This window comes from Salmo salar, chromosome ssa21 (assembly GCF_905237065.1).
Source record: "Salmo salar chromosome ssa21, Ssal_v3.1, whole genome shotgun sequence".
Classification (NCBI taxonomy): domain Eukaryota; kingdom Metazoa; phylum Chordata; class Actinopteri; order Salmoniformes; family Salmonidae; genus Salmo; species Salmo salar.
Genome location: NC_059462.1, coordinates 54208685 through 54229046, shown reverse-complemented (window position 1 = coordinate 54229046; position 20362 = coordinate 54208685). Strand labels below are relative to the sequence as shown.

The 20362-nt window shown below is 45.2% G+C and overlaps 1 protein-coding gene across 2 annotated transcripts in view; it reads left to right on the top strand.

Annotated features, from left to right (window-relative positions):
- The window catches only part of fn1a (fibronectin 1a), a 70258-nt gene that overhangs the window by 26618 nt on the left and 23278 nt on the right, over positions 1-20362 (top strand). For both annotated transcript variants that reach the window (XM_045704910.1, XM_045704911.1), the window contains 18 exons: positions 23-208; positions 975-1103; positions 1303-1392; positions 1836-2042; positions 3835-4113; positions 4336-4599; positions 4958-5052; positions 5311-5479; positions 9393-9479; positions 9773-9964; positions 12929-13201; positions 15751-15942; positions 16043-16132; positions 16234-16500; positions 17182-17307; positions 17795-17959; positions 19157-19312; positions 20230-20343. In XM_045704910.1, the coding sequence (XP_045560866.1) occupies positions 23-208; positions 975-1103; positions 1303-1392; positions 1836-2042; positions 3835-4113; positions 4336-4599; positions 4958-5052; positions 5311-5479; positions 9393-9479; positions 9773-9964; positions 12929-13201; positions 15751-15942; positions 16043-16132; positions 16234-16500; positions 17182-17307; positions 17795-17959; positions 19157-19312; positions 20230-20343 (3081 nt within the window). The remainder of the gene's footprint in view (positions 1-22; positions 209-974; positions 1104-1302; positions 1393-1835; positions 2043-3834; positions 4114-4335; positions 4600-4957; positions 5053-5310; positions 5480-9392; positions 9480-9772; positions 9965-12928; positions 13202-15750; positions 15943-16042; positions 16133-16233; positions 16501-17181; positions 17308-17794; positions 17960-19156; positions 19313-20229; positions 20344-20362) is intronic.

Genomic DNA, 20362 nt, shown 5'->3' with positions numbered 1-20362 from the left:
GACCGTCTGATCTTTCTTTCAGTGGCGACCTCCGAGGGAGAGACCACCCAGCCTCCTCCGGTGGTGGACATCAGTGAGTCTGTTACAGAGATCACATCCAGCAGCTTCGTCATCTCCTGGATGTCTGCCTCTGACACCGTGTCTGGCTTCAGGATCGAGTACGAGCTCAGTGAGGAGGGACAAGAGCGAGGACAGCCCATGATTCTCGGTACGGAACAACCCACCGGGCACACATATCAGTTAAATTACGTTGAACCAATTTGGAATAGATGTTGAATTGACGTCTGTGCCCTGGTGGTAATAAACCCTTTAAGACGACGTACGATAATACTCGGAAGTATTACTATTCATTAGTACTGACCGTGACCTTTGACCTCCTCTTAATACTTTGTCAAGTTAGCACAGGTTTATGCTGTGTTGTCTGTATATCGATGCTGTGTTAATCTGTATATTGATGCTGTGTTGTCTGTATATTGATGCTGTGTTAATCTGTATATTGATGCTGTGTTAATCTGTATATTGATGCTGTGTTAATCTGTATATTGATGCTGTGTTAATCTGTATATTGATGTTGTGCTATCTGTATATTATGTAGTAACGTGCGATAGATACGATGACTAGACTGTGAAACTGCTCAACTCAAGTATATTGTCTGAACCAATGAGATAAATATATATATATATCACACTAGATGACTGATAGGGGGCGCTGTGTTGAAGCCACCACACCTCCATCTTGGCACTCCACCTTCGCCCACTATTGTCAAAAATATTTTGAAAGCTATAAAAAAATGCATTTATGAATGTCTACATGTGTTTTGGCCATGTTTATTATATTACAGACACCTTAATGCAGACTTTTAAATTATATTATGTGAGTTAAACATGATTTAAAAAAAAAAAGAATCTATATATTATATCATCAATCCAGGGTTTATCAACATCATTGGTCCTAACATGTTTGTCTGTCTCCAGACCTCCCCCGCACCGCTACCTCTGTGAACATCAATGAGCTGCTTCCTGGAAGGAAATACACTGTGAATGTGTACGAGGTTACGCCTACTGGAGAGCCCAACCTCATCCTCACAACCTCTCAGACCACTGGTGGGTACAGAGATGGACACACATAGGCAGACGGACGGACTCAGACGCACAGACAGACTCAGACGCACAGACAGACTCAGACGCACAGACAGACGGACAGATGCACAGACAGACAGACAGACAGACAGACAGACGCATGCACACACTTTCTACAGTATGTATATATCTCTCCTCTGCTCCTCTTCCTGCCCCCCCCCAGCTCCTGACGCTCCCTCTGACCATGAGGTGGACGAGGTGGGAGAGACCTCTATCATAGTCAGCTGGGAGAAACCCCTGGCTCCTATCACAGGTCAGTACACACATAGAGGCTGCGTTTACACAGGCAGCCCAATTCTGATCTTTGCCCACTTATTGGAAAAATATCTGATCTAACTGGTTTAAAAAAAGACAAATAAATAAAATCTAATTTTGGCTGCGTGTGTAAACGCAGCCAGAGATCCTTAGAGGAGACTACTGAGTGAATGGGGACTTTCCTCATCCCATATCTATAGAAACATAGATTACAACTTATTCAACTGAATGATATTACAAAAGCTCAACAAGTTCGCCCCCCCCATCCAAAAATACTCAGACCGTGGCAATCTCTTACCAGATTGATGTTAAAAACATTTTATTTTTATTGAATTGACAGACTTCAGGGAAGATAATGAGTGATAATGTCTTTTCACCATTACCATAAAAAGAAATGTACATTTTTGTTTTGTTTACGATAATGTATCTCCTCTCCTACAGGTTACCGTGTGATCTACACCCCGTCTGTAGAGGGGAGCAACAACGGAGCTGCAACAGAGCTCACCCTGCCGGACACCGCGACCTCTGTGACTTTGAGTGACCTTCGACCAGGCCTGCTGTACAACATCAGTATCTACGCAGTAGAGGATAGTCTGGAGAGTGAGCCTGTCTTCGTACAGGTCAACACAGCCGGAGAACCCTTACCAGGTACTGTAATGTAGTGTGTGTGAATTGACTTGAGGATAGGTCCTGACAGTCTCATTACCTACCTATTTTTTAAAATTTTATTTAACCTTTTATTGAACTTGGCAAGTCAGTTAAGAACAAATTCTTATTTACAATGACGGCCTACCAGAACGCAAAAGGCCTCCTGCGGGGACGAGGGCTGGGATTAAAAATATAGGACAAAAACACACATGACAAGAGAGACACCACAACATTACATAAAGAGAGACCTAAAGACAACAACATAGACTGTAGTTTGTGTTAGATCTTAGCCCCAAACTTGACAAGCAGTCATACTAAAACAATGTATTTACTAGTTAGTTCAGAAGATATCAGCTCTGTTAAAACTGACCATACCCCATTTCTTTTTTTTAAATCCCTCTAGAACATATCGTTCAGGATTAGATTCCACAGTGGAAAGTTTGAATAATGCATTTCCTGTTCACAGCCCAAATGCTCCCATTTAATGGTCCAATGGAAAGAGTTGTGCAAGCTATTCTAATACTCCTGGCCAAAGATGAAGCCAAAACAACAGTTTGCAGCTGGAAAGTGTAAAGCCGCTTAGGTTGTATAGCTATGTAGACTGATGTATGAGTGCGAATCATTTGCGAGACCCTTCTTTGGATTGACTGCTGTAAAACAGTCCATCAGTAAGTCTATGTGGTTCAGCCTGCTACGCACTGATTTAGGGAATGACAAATAGACCCAGACTCCCTTGGATAGAGAGAGCGACCCAGACTCCCTTGGATAGAGAGAGCGAACCAGACTCCCTTGGATAGAGAGAGCGACCCAGACTCCCTTGGATAGAGAGAGCGACCCAGACTCCCTTGGATAGAGAGAGCGACCCAGACTCCCTTGGATAGAGAGAGCGACCCAGACTCCCTTGGATAGAGAGAGCGACCCAGACTCCCTTGGATAGAGAGAGCGACCCAGACTCCCTTGGATAGAGAGAGCGAACTAGACTCCCTTGGATAGAGAGAGTGACCCAGACTCCCTTGGATAGAGAGAGCCACCCAGACTCCCTTGGATAGAGAGAGCGACCCAGACTCCCTTGGATAGAGAGAGCGACCCAGACTCCCTTGGAAAGAGAGAACGACCCAGACTCCCTTGGATAGAGAGAGCGACCCAGACTCCCTTGGAAAAAGAGAGTGACCCAGACTCCCTTGGATAGAGAGAGCGACCCAGACTCCCTTGGATAGAGAGAGCGACCCAGACTCCCTTGGATAGAGAGAGCGAACCAGACTCCCTTGGATAGAGAGAGCGACCCAGACTCCCTTGGATAGAGAGAGCGACCCAGACTCCCTTGGATAGAGAGAACGACCCAGACTCCCTTGGAAAGAGAGAGCGACCCAGACTCCCTTGGATAGAGAGAGCGACCCAGACTCCCTTGGATAGAGAGAGCGACCCAGACTCCCTTGGATAGAGAGAGCGACCCAGACTCCCTTGGATAGAGAGAGCGACCCAGACTCCCTTGGATAGAGAGAGCGACCCAGACTCCCTTGGATAGAGAGAGCGACCCAGACTCCCTTGGATAGAGAGAGCCACCCAGACTCCCTTGGATAGAGAGAGCGACCCAGACTCCCTTGGATAGAGAGAGCGACCCAGACTCCCTTGGATAGAGAGAGCGACCCAGACTCCCTTGGAAAAAAGGACTCTCCTCCAATGAGCATTGAGGACACAGCCCTAGTTTCATCAGGGTTATATGGAGATAATACTGTTAATAAACACATTACTTCCTGTCAATATCTGACCACTTCCTGTTTCCTGTCCACAGAGGAAGTCCCATCTCCTACAGACCTGCAGTTCTTCGAGGTGTCTGACGTGAAGATCACCATCACCTGGACGGGGCCCCCTACTGACGTGTCTGGGTACAGAGTGACTGTGGCCCCCGTCGGTCCCAACGGGACCCCTCAGAGAGAGCTCCAGCTCCCCGTCACACACAACGCCTATGCAGAGGTCACCCACCTGACCCCCGGGACTCCGTACCGCTTCAGCATCTACACCATCAAGGGAGGAGAGGAGAGCCAGCCACTGGTTGCAGAGCAGGCTACCAGTGAGTATAGGCAAACTTATCCCATTAACAATTGTCAATTTGCAATAGGTTTTTCTATTACAAAAAATAAATAAATCGCTGTCCAGTCAAACTTAGTACTGTAAATATTACTGCTATAGTTTCAACTGAGACAAGACATAGATTAACGATTCTTTCTAGATCAGTGATTCTGTGGAATCTGACTGCAACGTTATCGATCTCAAAACACTTTTCTGTCGTCAGAGCCCGATTCTCCTGCTGATGTCCGTTTCACCAACGTAACCGAGGACAGTGCTCTGATCATGTGGGTGCCCCCCCGGGCCCGCATCACCGGATACCGTCTGTTCCTGACCCTGGAGGGATCCAACCCTAAACAGCTACGTTTGCCCGCCCGCCTGTCTCAGTACACCTTGCTCAACCTCCGCCCAGACACGGAGTACACGGCCATTCTGCACTCTGAACAGGATAATACGCTCAGTGAGGGTGCCTCCAGGACCTTCTCCACCAGTGAGTAGTATCCAGACTAGTGTACTGTTTTTATTCAACTCCTTTCTTAACCAATGAACTGACTGACTGACTGACTGGTTCTCAGTTTGTCAAACTGAAAATTGGCTGCGTCTCAATGACTCAAAAGTTGCACTTTTAAAGCACGTTCTAACTTCCAGCACAGTTTCTCGTTTTAATTTTTATAAAAAGTTAAACCGGTCAAGGCCAGATTCTTTGTCAGTATACTTCTTGGTCCGTTTGACTAGTCAGGGGGGAAATGTACACATACAGTAGGTTTGCTTTGAGCAGGGATATGATTTTGTGGAGTTCCTAGTTTGGTTAACTAGTCCTGACCTCTGACCCTGTGTGTTCTATTCAGCTCAGCTAATGGGGAACGCCCCTCGCTTCAGTACTGATGTCACAGACACCTCCATCATCATCTCCTGGACACCCGTACCCCGAGTGGGATACAAGGTACACAAACACGCACGTTATTGGTCCAACTATTTCAGACTAGAGTTTGTGAATGTGCTCTGGCTCCTGTGATCCTGGGAAAGGGTTAGCCTCTCTCTCTCTCTCTCTTCACCTTTGCCGTGTTTGTCCGTGTGTATCCCTCTCACCTGTGCCCCCTGTGTGTGTGTGTGTGTGTGTGTGTGTGTGTGTGTGTGTGTGTGTGTGTGTGTGTGTGTGTGTGTGTGTGTCTCTCTCTCTCTGTCTCCTCTCCCCGTGTAGTTGACGGTGAGGCCCAGTCAGGGAGGCGAAGCGCCCAGAGATGTAACCTCTAACTCGGGTAGCATTTATATCTCGGGCCTGACCCCTGGGGTTGAGTACACCTACAGCGTTCAGCCAATCGTCAACGGATATGAGCAGGGCAACCCAATCACACGCCGCATAGTCACACGTGAGTGATCAGAGGATAGCCATGTTATTTTCTACTATATGTGTATATATATATATATATCTCATTATTGTTATTCACTGTGTATTTATTACTTGTTACTATTTCTATTCAATTTGTTTTCATCTTTAACTCTGCCTTGTTGGAAAAGGATGCGTAAGTAAGAGTTTCACCGGTAGTCTACACCTGTTGTCCACAAAGAACGTGACCAATAACATTTGATGTTGATAGAGAATATATTCTCCATCAACATCAATTGGAGGATAACGACTTGTCCCCGAAAGTTTCCCTACTTAGGCCTTTTACACCCCCTGGAGCGTTGGTCATCGACCACAGTGTTCTAGCATATCTGGGCCTGGGAGAATCATTATTTTTATTATTATTTTATATTACATTTTTTTGTTCTCTATTTGTGGCCTAGTTACTTAGTTAGAATGTCTCTATTTGACCAGACCATTCCGTTGATTTAAAGTTGACTTTACTTCCTTTGGCTGAGTTGCTCAACTTAGTTTACCTTGAGTCTAATTATTAAGAACAGTAATGTGACCTAAGTCTTATATGAATATACTTTATGTTGCAATCAATAAAGGCTGGTGGGAGGAGCTATAAGAAGACAGGCTCATAGGAATGGCTGGAATGGAATAATTAGAACATAGTCCAACCTCTGGGGTAGCAGGTAGCCTAGTGGTTAGAGTGTAGGGGCGGCAGGTAGCCTAGTGGTTAGAGTGTAGGGGCGGCAGGTAGCCTAGTGGTTAGAGTGTAGGGGCGGCAGGTAGCCTAGTGGTTAGAGTGTAGGGGCGGCAGGTAGCCTAGTGGTTAGAGTGTAGGGGCGGCAGGTAGCCTAGTGGTTAGAGTGTAGGGGCGGCAGGTAGCCTAGTGGTTAGAGTGTAGGGGCGGCAGGTAGCCTAGTGGTTAGAGTGTAGGGGCGGCAGGTAGCCTAGTGGTTAGAGTGTAGGGGCGGCAGGTAGCCTAGTGGTTAGAGTGTAGGGGCGGCAGGTAGCCTAGTGGTTAGAGTGTAGGGGAGGCAGGTAGCCTAGTGGTTAGAGTGTAGGGGCGGCAGGTAGCCTAGTGGTTAGAGTGTAGGGGCGGCAGGTAGCCTAGTGGTTAGAGTGTAGGGGCGGCAGGTAGCCTAGTGGTTAGAGTGTAGGGGCGGCAGGTAGCCTAGTGGTTAGAGTGTAGGGGCGGCAGGTAGCCTAGTGGTTAGAGTGTAGGGGCGGCAGGTAGCCTAGTGGTTAGAGTGTAGGGGCGGCAGGTAGCCTAGTGGTTAGAGTGTAGGGGAGGCAGGTAGCCTAGTGGTTAGAGTGTAGGGGAGGCAGGTAGCCTAGTGGTTAGAGCGTTGGGCCAGTAACAGAAAGGTTGTTAGATCAAATCCCCTGAGCTGACAAGGTAAAAATCTGTCGTTCTGCCCCTGAACAAGGCAGTTAACCGACTGTTCCCCGGTAGGCTGTCATTGTAAATAATAATTTGTTCTTAACTGACTTGCCTAGTTACATAAAAGTAAAATAAATAAAAACAATTCTTGTCATTACAATAAGCCCCTCCTCCCACCAGTGTCCTCTGGTTGCAATTTAAAACATCATTCTATTGAGTAACCGAATATTCCCCAAAAATCTCTTCCTTTTTGTTCCTCTTTATCATAGTAACCATATCATAGTAACCATATAGTCTGGAGTAACCATTCTGGAGTAACCATTCAGGTTATAGTATGGAGTAACCATTCTGGAGTAACCATTCGGGTTATAGTATGGAGTAGCCATTCAGGTTATAGTATGGAGTAGCCATTCTGACCAGGTTATAGTATGGAGTAGCCATTCTGGAGTAACCAGGTTATAGTATGGAGTAGCCATTCTGACCAGGTTATAGTATGGATGGAGTAGCCATTTCAGGTTATAGTATGGATGGAGTAGCCATTCTGACCAGGTTATAGTATGGATGGAGTAGCCATTCTGACCAGGTTATAGTATGGAGTAGCCATTCTGACCAGGTTATAGTATGGATGGAGTAGCCATTCTGACCAGGTTATAGTATGGATGGAGTAGCCATTCTGACCAGGTTATAGTATGGATGGAGTAGCCATTCTGACCAGGTTATAGTATGGAGTAACCATTCTGACCAGGTTATAGTATGGAGTAGCCATTCTGACCAGGTTATAGTATGGAGTAACCATTCTGACCAGGTTATAGTATGGAGTAGCCATTCTGACCAGGTTATAGTATGGATGGAGTAGCCATTCTGACCAGGTTATAGTATGGATGGAGTAGCCATTCTGACCAGGTTATAGTATGGATGGAGTAACCATTCTGACCAGGTTATAGTATGGATGGAGTAACCATTCTGACCAGGTTATAGTATGGATGGAGTAGCCATTATGACCAGGTTATAGTATGGATGGAGTAACCATTCTGACCAGGTTATAGTATGGATGGAGTAGCCATTCTGACCAGGTTATAGTATGGAGTAGCCATTCTGACCAGGTTATAGTATGGATGGAGTAGCCATTCTGACCAGGTTATAGTATGGATGGAGTAGCCATTCTGACCAGGTTATAGTATGGAGTAACCATTCTGACCAGGTTATAGTATGGATGGAGTAGCCATTATGACCAGGTTATAGTATGGAGTAGCCATTCTGACCAGGTTATAGTATGGAGTAGCCATTCTGACCAGGTTATAGTATGGAGTAGCCATTCTGACCAGGTTATAGTATGGATGGAGTAGCCATTCTGACCAGGTTATAGTATGGATGGAGTAACCATTCTGACCAGGTTATAGTATGGATAGAGTATCCATTCTGACCAGGTTATAGTATGGATGGAGTATCCATTCTGACCAGGTTATAGTATGGATGGAGTAGCCATTCTGACCAGGTTATAGTATGGATGGAGTAGCCACTCTGACCAGGTTATAGTATGGATGGAGTAGCCATTCTGACCAGGTTATAGTATGGATGGAGTAGCCATTCTGACCAGGTTATAGTATGGATGGAGTAGCCATTCTGACCAGGTTATAGTATGGATGGAGTAACCATTATGACCAGGTTATAGTATGGATGGAGTAGCCATTCTGACCAGGTTATAGTATGGATGGAGTAGCCATTCTGACCAGGTTATAGTATGGATGGAGTAGCCATTCTGACCAGGTTATAGTATGGATGGAGTAGCCACTCTGACCAGGTTATAGTATGGATGGAGTAGCCACTCTGACCAGGTTATAGTATGGATGGAGTAGCCATTCTGACCAGGTTATAGTATGGATGGAGTAGCCATTCTGACCAGGTTATAGTATGGATGGAGTAGCCATTATGACCAGGTTATAGTATGGATGGAGTAGCCATTCTGACCAGGTTATAGTATGGATGGAGTAGCCATTCTGACCAGGTTATAGTATGGATGGAGTAGCCATTCTGACCAGGTTATAGTATGGATGGAGTAGCCATTCTGACCAGGTTATAGTATGGATGGAGTAGCCACTCTGACCAGGTTATAGTATGGATGGAGTAGCCATTCTGACCAGGTTATAGTATGGATGGAGTAGCCATTCTGACCAGGTTATAGTATGGATGGAGTAGCCACTCTGACCAGGTTATAGTATGGATGGAGTAGCCATTCTGACCAGGTTATAGTATGGATGGAGTAGCCATTCTGACCAGGTTATAGTATGGATGGAGTAGCCATTCTGACCAGGTTATAGTATGGATGGAGTAGCCATTCTGACCAGGTTATAGTATGGATGGAGTAGCCACTCTGACCAGGTTATAGTATGGATGGAGTAGCCATTCTGACCAGGTTATAGTATGGATGGAGTAGCCATTCTGACCAGGTTATAGTATGGATGGAGTAGCCATTATGACCAGGTTATAGTATTGAGCGATCTAGTAAACTTTACCCAATCATCTTTTTCCTCTTGTCGTCCTCCAGCTCTGTCTCCTCCTACTGACCTCAAACTGGAGTCCCACCCTGACAGAGGAGAGTTGACTGTCCAGTGGAACGAAGCCAGCACCCCAGGTCAGAACAATGATACGTATGTTCTGTCTAGATAATAACCCAGCCCTGGAGTCACTCGCTCACATAGCCACACCTACAGGGTCAGCCAGAGTGCAGTGTTTATACTGACACACCTCATATGACCCAGTTCAAAAGAAAGATCTTGCTTTTTGGATTTAGGACGAAGATGACAGAGACTATATGTCCAGATTAAATGTCCAGACCAGAGTACTTAAATGTCTTATTTTTTACGTCTTCTGTCCAGTTTATATCCACTGTCCAATTCTCACATTTTCTCCATGCCATCCAATCAGACATCACCGGCTACAGAGTGACATGCACGCCAACCAACGGGCAGCGAGGAAACAGCCTGGAGGAGTTTGTGAAGGCGGGGGAGACCTCGTGCACGCTGGAGAACCTCAGCCCTGGCGTGGAGTACAACGTCAGCGTCTTCACCGTTAAAGACGACATGGAGAGCGTTCCTGTCTCCGACACCGTTACTCAAGGTGGGTGTGGCCTAATGCCAGGTGACCTTTGACCCCGTCACCCCTGCCCTGTGACATCATGATGTGGACAGGAGTGTCCGGCAGGGTTCCATCGTACCTCTCCAAACGCAGACCTCTTTCAAAACAAAAATCGAATTTTATTTGTCACATGCGCCAAATACAACAGGTGCAGACTTTACTGTGAAACGCTTACTTATACATGCCCTTAACCAACAGTGCAGAGTTAAAAAGTAAGAAAATTAGCGCACAAAAAAAGGAAACGTTAACAGAATAAAATACAGAGGCTATATACAAGGAGTACCAGTACTGAGTCAATGTGCAGGGGTACGAGGTAGTAATGAGACTATATACAAGGAGTACCAGTACTGAGTCAATGTGCAGGGGTACGAGGTAGTAATGAGACTATATACAAGGAGTACCAGTACTGAGTCAATGTGCAGGGGTACGAGGTAGTAATGAGACTATATACAAGGAGTACCAGTACTGAGTCAATGTGCAGGGGTACGAGGTAGTAATGAGACTATGTACAAGGAGTACCAGTACTGAGTCAATGTGCAGGGGTACGAGGTAGTAATGAGACTATATACAAGGAGTACCAGTACTGAGTCAATGTGCAGGGGTACGAGGTAGTGGAGGTGATTGAGGTAATATATACAGAGCCTTCAGAAAGTTAACACTCCTTGACTTTTTCCACGTTTTGTTGTGTTGCAGCCTGAATTTTAAATGGATTAAGTTTAGATTTGTTTGTCACTGGCCTACCCACAATGCCCCATAATGCCGAAGTGGAATTGTTTATTTTTTTTTTTTTAAATTACAAATTAATAAGAAATGTAATGCTGAAATGTCTTGAGTCAAAAAGTGTCAAACCCCTTTGTTATGGAAAATCAAAATAAGTCCAGGAGTAAAAATTGGTTTAACAAGTCACATAATAAGTTGTAATAATAGTTATTCAAAAATCATGTTAAACACCATCTCATTTCTGTACCCCACTCGTACAGTTATCTGTAAGGTCCCTCAGTCGAGCAGTGAATTTCAAACACCAATTCAACCACAAAGACCAGGGAGGTTTTCTAATGCCTCGCAAAGAAGGGCACCTATTGGTAGGTGGGTAAAAAAAAAAAAAGTGGACATTGAATATCCCTTTGAACACGGTGAAGTTATTAATTACACTATGGATGGTGTATCAATACACCCAGTCACTACAAAGATACAGGCGTCCTTCCTAACTCAGTTGCTGGAGAGGAAGGAAACCACTCAGGGATTTCACCATGAGGCCAATGGTGACTTTAAAATATTTTCAAGTTTAATGGCTGTGATAGGAGACAGCTAAGGATGGATCAACAATATTTTAGTTACTCCACAATACTAACCTAATTGACAGAGTGAAAAGAAAGAACCCTGTACGGAATAAAAAATATTCCAAAACATGCTTCCTGTTTGCAACAAGGAACTAAAGTATAACTGCAAAAAATGTGGTAAAGCAATTCACTTTTCATCCTGAATACAAAGTGTTATGTTTGGGGGTAAATACAACACATCAGAGTCCCACTCTCCATATTTTCAAGCATAGTGGTGACTGCATCATGTTATGGGTATTCTTTTCATCTTTAAGGACTGGGGAGTTTTTCAGAATAAAAAAGAAACGTAATCGAGCTAAGCACAGGCGAAAACCTTGTTGTCTGCTTCCCACCAGACACTGAGTGACAAATTCACCTTTCATCAGGACAATGACCTAATATACAAGGCCAAATCTATACTGGAGGTGCTTACCAAGAAGACAGGGAATATTCCTGAGTGGCTGAGTTAAGTTTGCAAGTGGATTTAAGTCAAAACTTTATGGCAAGACCTGAAAAATGGAATGGAAAAACAACCAATTTGACAGTGCTTGAAGAATCCAGGTGTGGAAAGCTCTAACACAACAAAATGTGGACTAAGTCGAGGGGTATAAATACTTTATGAAGGCACTGTAGGTATGGGGTAAATTAAGCAACAACAAAAAAGTGACGAGTGACTCTCGTTATATAGACTTCAATGATGTGGACAAGAGTGTCTGGCAGGGTTCCATCAGATCTCTCCTACTCAGGCCTCTTCGTTTTATATATATATATATATATATATAATGTCCGTGACACAAGACATTGCTCATATTAACTCGCCCAGTGGGCAGAACTGGTGGAAATGACTTCATTACAACCAAATAACAACCAGCTGTTTAGTGATTCTACAGTCTCTGCTTGGCCTGTATTTTCGCCAGTATCCCTGTTCCTACACCCTTAGAAAGAACGGGTTCTATCTAGAACCTTAAAGGGTTCTCCTATGGGGAACAGCTGAAGAACCATTTTGGAACCCCCCTCTTTTTTGTTTTCTAAGAGTGTACTGTAGCTACTGCCAGCAATTTTTCACTCATTGTTTTTAGATTAATTTAGAATAATTTTTTAGACTATTTGAATAATTTGTGCATTCTGCCTTTTTAGATGAGCTATGGATCTAAATCATTAATTGATGTCAGTTGAAGATTTTGCACATGACTGTGAGGTTAGAATACCATTAATGCGTGCAATATCAGTGTGATGATAAACATAACCATGGTGGAACCACATCCACACCACCCTGAGCTGGTAACCCATGTCATTGGTACTCATTCATTGAAGCCTATAGATGCTTTTATAATGTCCTGCTCAATAACATTGCTTATTACGGTCTGTCCTGTGTCTGTCTGTCCTTTGTCTGTCTCTGTCCTGTCTCTCTGTCCTGTGTCTCTCTGTCCTGTGTCTGTCTCGTGTCTCTCTGTCCTGTGTCCGTCTCTGTCCTGTGTCCGTCTCTGTCCTGTGTCCGTCTCTGTCCTGTGTCTGTCTCTGTCCTGTGTCTGTCTCTGTCCTGTGTCTGTCTCTGTCCTGTGTCTGTCTCTGTGCTGTCTGTGCTCCCTTCCTTCCTTCTTTCCCTCCCTCTCTAACCCACTACTAGACGTGCCCCAGCTAACAGACCTCAACTTCGTCGACGTCACCGACACGACTATCGGCCTGAAGTGGAACCCACTAAACTATACGGCGGTCACAGGCTACCGTATCACGGTTATGGCAGCGGGGGAGAGCGTGCCAATATTCGAGGACATGGTGGAGGCCACCACCGGGTACTACACCGTGTACGGACTTGAGCCCGGCATCGATTATGACATTTCAGTCATCACCGTGACAGAGAGTGGAGAGAGCGAACCGACCACACTCACGCAGCAAACTGGTAATACTTCTAAATGGATAAGACATTTGCATGGACCGAAAGACGGTTGTGAAGTGGGCCAGTGAATGAATGAACACTTTCCTTCCTGGATTGGAGGAGTTCAGAGACCCTGAATCTCATTTTACTATCCTTCCCATTCCTATTGGTTTGTGTGTTTTTAATATAAGTGTGTAATGGTAGTTTTAAATGGCGTTGGCATTATTACTGCGATTGCATGTAGTCACGTCTTGTTTCTGCTTCTCTGTCTCATAAATCCGTTTACGTCTGGCTGATGGAAACATCTCAGCACTGAACCACGTTAGGGATCAGAAACGCAATTACAAATCATTTGTAGACTGCAAATTGACTGCAATACAATACACAACCGATATAATATTTAAATCCAATTTTATATGTCAGATGCGCCGAATACAACAGGTTTAGACCTTACTGTGAAATGCTGACCTTACTGGGAAGCCCTTAACCAACAATGCGGAGTAAAAAAATATTAAGAAATGTGCGAAATAAATTAAAGGAAAAATAGTAACAATAACAAGGCTATATACAGGGTTACCAGGAAGTAATGAGGCTATATACAGGGTTACCAGGAAGTAATGAGGCTATATACAGGGTTACCAGGAAGTAATGAGGCTATATACAGGGTTACCAGGAAGTAATGAGGCTATATACAGGGTTACCAGGAAGTAATGAGGCTATATACAGGGTTACCAGGAAGTAATGAGGCTATATACAGGGTTACCAGGAAGTAATGAGGCTATATACAGGGTTACCGGTACTGAGTCAATGTGCAGGGGTACGAGGGTAGTAATGAGACTATATACAAGGAGTACCAGTACTGAGTCAATGTGCAGGTTAGTCGAGGTAATTGAGGTAATATGTAGATAGGGGTGTAAAGTGACTATGTATAGATAATACACAGAGTAGCAGCAGCGTATGTGAAGACTGCAGGAATGTATTGGAGTGTCAGTGTAGTATGTGTGGTTGGAGTCTAGTGAGTGTTCAGCGTTCAGGACAACTGGGAATTCTGGGGGGCACTTGTAGCTGATTTCCTGGTGTGTTTTTACAGTATATCCTTCGCGTCCGACTCATTTTAAAGAAAAAAGAAATAATTGTCCAGTTCGAGGTGAGTAATGTTCTAATGTCGAGAAGCTCTTTTCCGTCATGGCAGAAACAATAAGTACAACAACAAAAAAGTTCAACGGTGCAAAAAAATAACAATTGTACAATTTGGTCAAGAGCCTGTAAAACGACGGACATTATAGATCATCGTGTTTCAACCATTCAACTAAAACACAATAATTTCAAACCTTGCTTACATTTTTGTACACGATCACAGCTCTCTATTACTTGGGAACAAATTTCCAAAATTAAAATCACTTGTAGCTGATTTCCTGGTGTTTTTACAGTCTTAATTCCCAACAATGAAAAAAGTAAATGTATTTTTTTGTTGTTGTTACCATTAGTTATAGTCCACGTTAGTAGGGCTTTAATCTCCCTCTAGCTGTGTGTGTGATGCTATTCAGGACCATATGGGTTTAGTTTTCCCCAACCTACATCTACATCTGAATTGTTCAACACTAGCTGGAGAGCTCATTGCGACTCCCATTTAGTGTCCTTTCCTCAAACATAGTTTATTCCCTCACTTTATAACGACGTCGTAAAACTGTAGATATTCAACATTCAAACATATTGTTTCCTTTAACGGATCTCGATTTCAGATGGTCTAAACACCTCAATATAACTGCGTCCTGAATTTCCTACCTTCAAAGTGTACACTTGCACACTCCCTGTCGTGGATTTTAAAGCATTGGATTAGTTAAGGCTGGAGCGAGTTTCTACCATGACCAGGAGCGTGAGAGAAGGGTTTGAGCAGCAGGTAGTCTAGCGGTTAGAGTGTTGAGCCAGTAACTGAAAGGTTGCTAGTTTGAATCCCGGAACTGTAATGCTCGGGCGTCGTGGGTGAGGAATCAAACGCAGGAAGCAGCGAATACAGGGTAGTGGCTTTTAATGGGCCAAATGGCGAAAAAACACAAGCCACCCCAAACAGCGATGAGAGCGCACGCAAAACCAACGCACTAGCGCAAAAAACCACAACCAGCGTGTACACAAGCATACAACAGAATAACAATCCCGCACAAAGAGCAGGCGGGCCAGCTAGCTCATATAGCCCCGCAAATAACCCCCACTAAGAACAGGTGCAAACAATAACAGAAAGGGGGAAACAAAAAGGGAATCAGTGGCAGCTAGTAGGCCGGTGACGACGACCGCCGAGCACCACCCGAACAGGAGGGGGCGCCACCTTCGTTGGGAATCGTGACAGGAACTGACAAAGTGAAAAAATTAGCTAGGCACTATAACCTCCAGTATCTGCTTTGACCCTGGCTGTGACCTCAGAGGGAGTAAAAAATAAATGATTAAAAAAAAAAACATTTCTAATTCACACAAGTGCACATGAAATAGGACAAATATAAGCACCTACCAAAAGGGTGGAGAATTGGAATGCTACTCCTCTCTCTGACCTAATACCTGATATCTCTCCGTCCCCCCAGCCGTTCCTGCACCTACTAACCTGGGTTTCCCTGAGGTGGGTCCTGACAGTATGCGGGTGACCTGGACCGCTCCTGTGGTTCCTAACCCCGCTGACATCAGCAGCTTCGTTATTCGCTACCACCCCATCGATGACGAGGATGACATCACAGAAAGCAGCGTCGGAAGGAACGCCGACACCGTGGTTCTTAAGAGTAAGGCGCGGGAGCGCACACACAGTCCTAATGACTGTTAATAGTGTTGTACTTTTTCTTGTCACTCACTGACTGATGCTGTTTGTCTCTGTTCCCGTAGATCTGATTTCCAACACAGAGTACCTGGTCAGTGTGGTGTGTGTTTATGAAGCGAGGGAGAGCTCACCTCTGGTCGGCACCCAGAAAACAAGTGAGTTTCATCTGATTGATTGATTGATGTGTTTTGGTTATCCTTTGTTTTGTCAATGTTTCCTAAATGACTCCTGACTGACGTTTTTTTTCTCCCCTCAGCTCTGGACTCCCCCAGCGGTCTGCGGTTCTCAGAAGTTCTGACCAACTCTTTCACGGTGCACTGGCAGGCCCCCAACGCCATCATCACTGGCTACCGGATTCGTTACCAGATGACCAGCGGCGGGCGGGCCAAGGACGAGAGGCTACCGCCATCCAGGAACCACTTCACCCTGACCGGGCTGACCCCGGAGACGGAATACATCGTCAACATCTATGCTGTCAGCGGCCAGCAGGACAGCAAGCCGCTCACCGGCAAACAGAAAACCAGTAAGACCTGTTGACAGCCTGTCCCAATTCCCTACCCCTACGATAAGACCTGTTGACAGCCTGTCCCAATTCTCTACCCCTACGATAAGACCTGTTGACAGCCTGTCCCAATTCTCTACCCCTACGATAAGACCTGTTGACAGCCTGTCCCAATTCTCTACCCCTACGATAAGACCTGTTGACAGCCTGTCCCAATTCTTTACCCCTACGATAAGACCTGTTGACAGCCTGTCCCAATTCTCTACCCCTACGATAAGACCTGTTGACAGCCTGTCCCAATTCTCTACCCCTACGATAAGACCTGTTGACAGCCTGTCCCAATTCCCTACCCCTACGATAAGACTCGTTGACAGCCTGTCCCAATTCTCTACCCCTACGATAAGACCTGTTGACTTTTCACACATCTCCTGAATCCCAAAATCACACCATAGCCCCTACTCCCAAGGCACATGTAGATCTTAGAGGGTTGGATAGGTGTTAACCAATATGGTGGTAGCTCCAACTTGCCCTCTGATAGACCAGGAGAAATTGTTGCCATTGTTGCTAACACCCATCCAATCCTCTCAGCTCTCCACAAGAACGCAATTTTTCCTTTTAATTTACTTCCGTTTAATTTTTCTGTCAGTACAAGAGATTAATTCTCTCCATCTGTCTGTGCTTCCTTCTCCTTGTGTCCTCTAGTCTCTGACGCTCCTACTGACCTGGAGGTAGTGTCCTCTTCCCCCACCAGCGTCACAGTGCGCTGGGACGCCCCCTCTGTTACCGTGAGGTACTACAGGATCACCCATGGAGAGTCAGGTCTATCCGGTACGTTAACTAGCCTAGCTTTTACAAACCTAGCCTGTTACCGTGAGGTACTACAAGATCACCCATGGAGAGTCAGGTCTATCCGGTACGTTAACTAGCCTAGCTTTTACAAACCTAGCCTGTTACCGTGAGGTACTACAGGATCACCCATGGAGAGACAGGTCTATCCGGTACGTTAACTAGCCTAGCTTTTACTAACCTAGCCTGTTACCGTGAGGTACTACAGGATCACCCATGGAGAGACAGCTAGCTATACTATGATCATCCACAGAGAGTCTGGTAGCTTAACTAACCTTTCTCCGTCAATCCATCACCATTGCGATCGTCGTCAATGTCATCAAAGTCTGGGAAATCAAAGACCACCTTACCACATGAACTTTTATTAAAATTTGAGAGTTCACCGATTCTTTAGCTTTTTCACATTATAAATGTTGTCTTTATCAGTAGCATATTAGCATTGTTTGCTGTTACCCTTCCCAACACCTAGGTGGCCACAGCACCCCTAAAGAGTTCACTGTGCCTGGTTCCCAGTCTACTGCCACCATCCAGAACCTGAGGCCTGGTACTGACTACACCATCACGGTCTACGCTGTGACCGGCAGAGGGGACAGCCCAGCCTCCAGCACACCCATTTATGTCACCCACAAGACAGGTACACCCCCCCCACACACACACACACACACACGCACCCCTAACTTCATTCTAGGGCAGGTCTCTCCATCCCTGTTCCTGGAGAGGTACTGTCCTGTAGGTTCTCACTCCAACCCTAATTTAGCACACCTGATTATAATAATTAGCTGGTTAGTTACAACTGGGGTTGAAACGAAAACCCATAGGAGGGTATCTCTCTGGGAACAGGGTTGGAGTTAAAACCTAGAGGAGGGTATCACTCCAGGAACAGGGTTGGAGTTAAAACTTAGAGGAGGGTATCTCTCCAGGAACAGGGTTGGAGTTAAAACCTAGAGGAGGGTATCTCTCCAGGAACAGGGTTGGAGTTAAAACCTAGAGGAGGGTATCTCTCCAGGAACAGGGTTGGAGTTAAAACCTAGAGGAGGGTATCTCTCCAGGAACAGGGTTGGAGTTAAAACCTAGAGGAGGGTATCTCTCCAGGAACAGGGTTGGAGTTAAAACCTAGAGGAGGGTATCTCTCCAGGAACAGGGTTGGAGTTAAAACTTAGAGGAGGGTATCTCTCCAGGAACAGGGTTGGAGTTAAAACCTACAGGAGGGTATCTCTCCAGGAACAGGGTTGGAGTTAAAACCTAGAGGAGGGTATCTCTCCAGGAACAGGGTTGGAGTTAAAACTTAGAGGAGGGTATCTCTCCAGGAACAGGGTTGGAGTTAAAACCTAGAGGAGGGTATCTCTCCAGGAACAGGGTTGGAGTTAAAACTTAGAGGAGGGTATCTCCAGGAACAGGGTTGGAGAGGCCTGCTCTAGGGAGGTTTTTCCTTGCCACTGAGCTGCTCTCTTGCTCTTTGCGGTCTAGACCTGGTTACTGTAAGTATAAAACATTTTTATGACAACTGTTGCTGTAAAAAGACATTGATTGATCAAGATGAACAAGACCATCTTACCCTGTCCTGTCTTGATAATGTACGTGGTCTGAAAGTATACTTTGGTGGCAGGTAGCCTAGTGGTTAGAGCATTGGGCCAAAAACCAAAAGGTTGCTAGATCGAATCCCCGAACTGACAAGGTAAAAATCTGTCCTTCTGCCCCTGAACACTGTTCCTAGGCTGTCATAGTTAAGAACAAATTCTTATTTACAGACTTGCCTGGTTAAACAAAAGTAAAAAATACTTCTGCTGTGCCTTCAGCAGGTTGTGACTTGGCTCCTCTTCTCTGTCTGTAGATATTGACTCTCCTTTGGAGATGAAGGTGACCGACGTTAAGGACAGCACCATCACCGTGAGGTGGTCCCCGGCCCAGGGGCCCGTCCAGGGGTACAGGATCACTGGGGTCCCCAAGAACGGACAGGGTCCCTCCTTCTCTGAGACCGTTGCTCCAGGTAAGGTCATGTTGCTCCAGGTTGAGTTGTATAGGGGATTCATTAGAGTGGTCTCAGATTTGTTTGTGCGTGACATGACTGTCAGAGTTGGTAAGATGGCACAAATAAATCTGGGACCAGGCTAGGTATTGATGGCTTTAGGACGATGGCACAAATAAATCTGGGACCAGGCTAGGTATTGATGGCTTTAGGACGATGGCACAAAGAGATCTGGGACCAGGCTAGGTATTGATGGCTTTAGGAAGATGGCACAAAGAAATCTGGGACCAGGCTAGGTATTGATGGCTTTAGGAAGATGGCACAAAGAGATCTGGTACCAGGCTAGGTATGGATATATTTTTAGTAAGCGTGCACTGAAGTGTACATCTAGATTCTGAAATGTTTTGGATGTCAAATATGGTTCATATAGTGTTGTCCCTGCTATTTTTTTTTTTATTTTTTTATTTAACATTTTATTTAACTAGGCAAGTCAGTTAAGAACACATTCTTATTTACAATGACAGCCTACCGGAGAACAGTGGGTTAAATGCCTTGTTCAGGGGCAGAACGACAGATTTTTACCTCAGATTTTTACCAGATACAACAATAGCAGGGACAGATACAGTCATGGGGCAGCAGGTAGCCTAGTGGTTAGAGTGTAGGGCCAGTAACCGAAAGGTTGCTAGATCGAATCCCTGAGCTGACAAGGTGAAAATCTGTCGTTCTGCCCCTGAACAAGGCAGTTAACCCACTGTTCCTATGCTGTCATTATAAATAAGAATTTGTTCTTAACCGAGTTGCCTAGGTTAATAAAATGTTAAATAAAACTTTACGACTGTAAAGGATAAATAAAATAATCTGTCCCTGGTGTTGTTGTTAATGACTGTATCTGTCCCTGGCATTGTTGTTAATGACTGTATCTGTCCCTGGTGTTTTAGATCAGACTGAGATGACGTTCTCTGGCCTGCAGCCCACGGTAGAGTACATCCTCAGTGTGTATGCTCTGGGACAGGACGGAGAGAGCCCTCCCCTGGTTGAGACTGCTGTCACTGGTGCGTGTTCCAGGGTCGT